This window comes from Castanea sativa, chromosome 8 (assembly GCF_040712315.1).
Source record: "Castanea sativa cultivar Marrone di Chiusa Pesio chromosome 8, ASM4071231v1".
Lineage (NCBI taxonomy): Eukaryota > Viridiplantae > Streptophyta > Magnoliopsida > Fagales > Fagaceae > Castanea > Castanea sativa.
The window spans coordinates 29,825,947-29,831,750 of NC_134020.1; the positions used below are offsets into that span (position 1 = coordinate 29,825,947).

Below are 5,804 nucleotides of genomic sequence, written 5' to 3' on the forward strand. Positions count from 1 at the left end.
AAACACAAGCATTTTTGCTCATCAATCTGAATATGCTTTCAACTGTGCTATCGTGGGACACACAATCCACGTACAGTTGCGTCAATTTCTGCGGACACCATGCACTAATCAGCCACAATTGCGGATGTGGATCCGGTGCAATACCACCAAAGTCTCTCACAAAAAGTTTCAACTTCTTTCATCTTTTACATTTTCTAACTTTAACTTTTTTAACTTTTAAATCACTTTGATCCAATGGCTATATTAAAAGTAACATTCTTAACTTTTAATTACAACCATTAAAAATGAATTGCATGGTGCAAATGTACAATAGCTAGGGCTATTGCACTTGATCTCAATCTCATAATTGCATCAAGCATTTTTTGACACGGCACTTCTACTAAGAGCACTCATATTGAACGTGTAAAAATCCCCTATTTGCTATTTTAGCAACCAAGTCACAAAAAAATAAAAAAAATAAAGAAGAAGAAAGGCCTTCATTTGGGTATCATATATAAAATATTTTAGTAACTGTGAATAGTATGTTTGTGTATAACCTCAAAGCACTAATATCCGCACTTTAAAAAAAAAAAAAAAACCTATTTTATATCTTCAAACACTACTTTATCTATTTTACAACTCACCTACATCTTAGTTTTTATTTTTACATAGAATCCAATAAAATAATATAAAAAATATTATTCTCTCTCTTTTTTTCCTCCCATTCTCTTTTTCTCTTCACACACAACCATAAGATTAAAATAATTTTTTTTTCTTTACAACCTATGAACAGTAAGGTTGCATATATGCAACCTTATTGTTCATAGGTTGCAAATTTTTTTAAGTTTACAAACCCAGATGGGGTGGGTTTTAGGTGTCTTGGGTTGTACAATAACAACTGGGGGTGTTTGCACCCCCCATACTAGTGCTCTCATTATTCATGGGTTGTAATCCTAAATATAAATATTTTATTATCTCTCTCATCCTTTAATCTCTCACTCTCAAACTCTCCCTCTCTCTCATCTTCTCTCCTCTCACTGTCTTGTCCCCATCTCTGGCTCTCTCTATCTATTTCGTTTTCCTCTCCATCCAAATTGGACGACCGGCAAAGAGGTGGGTGCTCCTTAGAAGTACCAGAGCCATGTCCATCTATCTCCCGAGGATGTGGTGCTCAAAATCCTCTCCATGTTACACCCAAAATCTCTTCTCCAATTTAGATCGGTATACAAATTGTGGCTCTTTCTTATTGTGTTGTTAGAAAAATAAAAACTAGAATGTAGAGTGTATTGTAAAGTGGAATTGTATAATAGATAAAGTAGTTTTTTAGATTGTAAAATAGCAACTTTTATACCACCCTAGATGCGAATGCTCTAAGCACTAGTATTGGGGGTGTATAAATCCTCCAGTTGCTATTTTAGCAACTAATAAGCTAAAACTCACCCTATTCGAGTATGGGTTTCTTTTTTTTTTCTTTTTTTTTACATCTTGTGAATAGTTGGTTCTCATTTATGAGAACCAACTGTTCACAGGTTGTAAAAACTGTATTATATAATTCACTATTTTCTCTCTCTTACTATTTGTCACTCTTAACTTCTTCAACCTCTTTTCTTTTTTCTTTTTTTTCCTATTCTTTGCATTGGTTTGGATACAGTTTAATTTTGCTGCGTTTCGCGTTTTCACATTTTCTTCTTCTTCTTCTTCTTCTTTTTCTACTCCTGCACGCGTCAAGGGACAAATTCACTGTTCATGCTACTGTTCATGAACAATAGCCGTCTATATTTGACTTTTCAACCCTTTTCAACCCCTTTTCACTTTTTTTTAGGCGTTTCAACTTTTACTCGACAAATTGCACTGTTGAGTACTATTTATGTACTGTTCACGGGGCCACAACCACTTTATTCAGAAAAAATATTAAAAGTGGGTCCTACGATACTATTCACACAATTAAAAATTATTTGGCTAGAGTTTTTTTAGTTTTCAGTTTTCAGCTTTCAACTGTATTCAAACGAACCCTTTATCTCTCGTTCACTCCTTCTCTGTGAGTCACACCCTCTATTTTCCCCTTTCGCTTCTCTCTCTCTCAAATAGTCCAGTGCTGGCATGGTGGAGGTGTGGGTCATATGGTGGCAGCGATGGCAGCTAGACATGTGGTGGAGGCGTTGTGGGCTTCTACTGGGTTTTAGGGTTTTTGCTCGGTTTTGGGGCTTCTGCTTTTTGTGGGTTTCTACTAGGTTTTGAGGTGGTGTGGTGGTTATGGTGGCAGTGTGGAATAGAGAAATAGATGGTGGTCGGGGTTTGGGTTTGTGATCTAGGTTTGGGTTTAGCTGGATGATCTAGGTTTGTGATTTGGATTTGCTTCATTGGTGTATATAGCTGCAGTTATGGGTGTTGGTTTAGTGGTGTAAGGGCGCAAGCGCCCGCAACATGGTGTTATCCTCCTTCGTGGGCAGTACGCCTTAGCCTAGGGTGGACCATGACAGAGTGTGTAAATAGAGTCGCCACCTAGTTTAGGTTTAAGAACCATAAATATAATGCTCTTCATGGAATGACTGATCTTTAAAGGCATATTTAACATATTGTGTTCCAAGTCCACCCAACCCGTGGGTCAGCTTTCACTTATTGTGTTCCAAGTCTTAATCTCGTTAAAGGCATATTTAACATATTATTCTAACTCATACACACTCTAGCATGCATCTAGAGCAATCAACATGGTATAATCATCCTAAACTTAATCTATTATGGCATTTAAAAAAAAGGGTACATCCAAGGGTAGAAACATCACAAGACAGATCAAGATAAACATACTACGGCATCTAGACATCAAAAACATAGGGTTCAACCAAGAATATCAACCATATCACATTAATTAAATCAAATGCATGTTCATAGTATTATGCATGACTTACCTCACTTACCTCACTGCTTCCCAGTACTTATGCACAATGCATGATCATATTATAATGCATGTTCATGATATTCAAGCGATCTAAAACCCTAATTATCATGAAAGAGATAAAACGACAAAAAAAAAATAGAGAGACAGAGACTTAAAGGCACATAAACTAGGTTGAAACAAAGGCTAAACATGTAATTAAGATAAAAGGAGTGACAAACAGGAGTGAATAAAGGTTTCTGGGCAAGAGTATGTGTGCACATCAATAAGGCATGCATACATAGCCTATTTGTATGTGTACGCATACTAGGAGTATGCATACGCATGCAAGCAAGATGCGCACAAGCCCTAAGAACCATAACCTAGAAACTACAAAACAGAAATACAAAAACAAAGAATCTAACAACCTAGGCTAAACAAACATGTTATAAACGCATAAATACATATATAAACACAAGATCAAAAACAAAAGCAAAGAAAAGTGAAGAGCCAAAGTTATAAACTTTACTTCAACACTAAAACTCTTTAGATCTTGATTTTGATCATTCCCTTTAGTCAATCTATTCACAACCAAATCAAAGATGAGTTAGTAAACTCAGAACTCAAAGATCAAGACTAAAAAAGGTCTCAATCAAAACAAAATTTGACTTGATCATGTTTTGTGAAAAAACTCCTTCTTTGATCACTATTTTTTAGTAAATCTTATGTTTATTTCCACCAAAATTCGTCATCTTTAAAAAGTACCATGTATGGCTTTATACAATCGAAAAATAAGGGTTTAAGGCAACTCCTAGAAGATGTAGAATCTGTTCCAAACCTAATTTAAATGCAGAAAACTTGTCTTACATAGATTTTGGAACCCTAGACGCATGCACGTGTATGCGTACGCATGCATGAAGCATGCGTACGCAAAGCTTGAGCATGTGTGCGCAAACGCACATACATGTATGCATGCCCTAGGATGTTCGTGGTCTTTCTTTTCTAAAAATAGTTTATTTTCTCAAAAAATAAGTTATATTTTCCATAAATACTTTCCTCAAGTCAATTATCATCTGATCGGGCCCTAAACCTTGGGCTTTAGAATTCTAACATTATTGAGGAACAAGAGGCCAAGTCGTGAAGAGTACAAAATGCAGTGTCTACATAGTAGATGGTGGTTCAATGAAGGCTAGTGGTTTAGTGGTGGTTGGTTATTCAATGGAGGGCGTGGGTGGTTTGATGGTGTTTTTGGTTGTTGTGGATAGAGAGACGGAGAGGAGAGAGAGAGAGAGAGAGTAGTTTTTTTATATTATTTGGTATTGTAGTTTATATTATTCTATTGAATTGTATGTAAAAATAAAAACTGAGATATTGGGTAGATTGATATATGGATTGGTAAAATAGATAAAGTGATGCTTGAAAATGCAAAATAATTTTTTTTTTTTTTAATTTCCAAGTGTTAATGCTCTAAAACATACAACAAGCTCGTGTCACCAAAACGTAGTAAAAAGAAAAATATATTGCCAAAAAGACAATGATTTTCATAATGCGAAATTAATATTTTTATTATAACGACCTTAAGTACATTCACTTTCATTAGTGCTTCCACACTATGTAGATTGCATCAAACACTCAAATCATCAACATCCACACATAATGACCCAGTACGTCTAACTAGACATACCAATTAAACCACAAACCCAATATACAGAATTAACAAGGATACAAAATCAGACCCTTATTAGCTAGATTACACTGCAACTATATATATATATATATATATGCTCTTCCTGTCGCATGGTGAGAGATGACACAAAATGATTTCACTGAGTTCAACCTGAAATTTCAATGGCCTTGACATCAGGCTTCTTCTCCTCCACCTTGGGAACAGTCACAGTGAGAACCCCATTCTCCATTGCAGCCTTAATCTGATCCATCTTAGCATTCTCAGGAAGCCTAAACCTCCTCAAGAACTTGCCACTGCTACGCTCCACTCTATGCCAAGCATCATTCTTGTCTTCCTTCTCAACGCTTCTCTCTCCACTTATCTGGAGCACTCTGTCTCCTTCAACTTCAACCTTCACTTCCTCTTTGTTGAGCCCAGGAAGATCAGCCTTGAACACATGAGCTTCTGGGGTCTCCTTCCAGTCGATCCTGGTGTTCACAAAAGCTGAGGTTTCCCGAGAAAACTCGGGGAAATAAGTTGAAAGTGAAGAAGGGAAAGGAAAGTCCTTGAATGGGTCCCAAACATCAAGAGCAAAGGGATCAACGTTGTTGCTTCGTCGGTTACCAAAGAAGTGTGGGATCAGCGACATGTTTGTTGCTTTTCTTTGCTTGGTTACTTACTTTGTTGCTTTGAAACGAGGTAAAGAGAAAGCTATAAAATACTAGAGGGTTAGGAACTTAGAGTAGTTGGTTGCTGAGGAATTAAACTGAGAAGATGCTTTGTGTTACTTCACGCTACATTTGGGTCAGAATGGTTTGTGTTGTTTATAATTCTTAGAGGAGCATTCTAGTACTTGCGAGGAGAGGTTTTATAAATGATCATGGAGTCCCAAGTGGCCAGCATGATTGCACTCTCGCACTTTGATTGATTGACGAACGTTCTAGGCTAGAGCCTAATGGGATTCTCGTCAATGTTGCCATTTAAACTTTAATGATAAGGCCCACAGATTATTAATGGGTCATCCAATGGGCTTTAAATGTCCTGCCTCAAAATCGGATACCACTTTATGATGAGTATTGATGCTCATTTTGACAAGAGGTCCAATAGGAGGAAGAAACCCAATAATATGAAAGGAAAAAAAGTTAATAAATTGGGAAAAAAAATCATTAAGCCCGAATAACAGGAATAATGAATCATAAGTCTAGAAAATAGCAAATGGACCTGCGGGCCTAAGCGAGCCTAGAAAGAGAAGTAATAAACCCATGGACACTGTAAGAAATAAAAAGT

The 5,804-nt window shown here is 36.6% G+C and overlaps 1 protein-coding gene across 1 annotated transcript; it reads right to left on the reverse strand.

The window, feature by feature from the left end:
• Positions 1–4,369: 4,369 nt before the first annotated feature.
• Positions 4,370–5,462, reverse strand: LOC142606788 (18.5 kDa class I heat shock protein-like). Its single transcript, XM_075778129.1, has one exon. The coding sequence runs from the start codon at positions 5,164–5,166 to the stop codon at positions 4,684–4,686; it is 483 nt and encodes a 160-aa protein (XP_075634244.1). The 5' UTR covers positions 5,167–5,462; the 3' UTR covers positions 4,370–4,683.
• Positions 5,463–5,804: the final 342 nt, after the last annotated feature.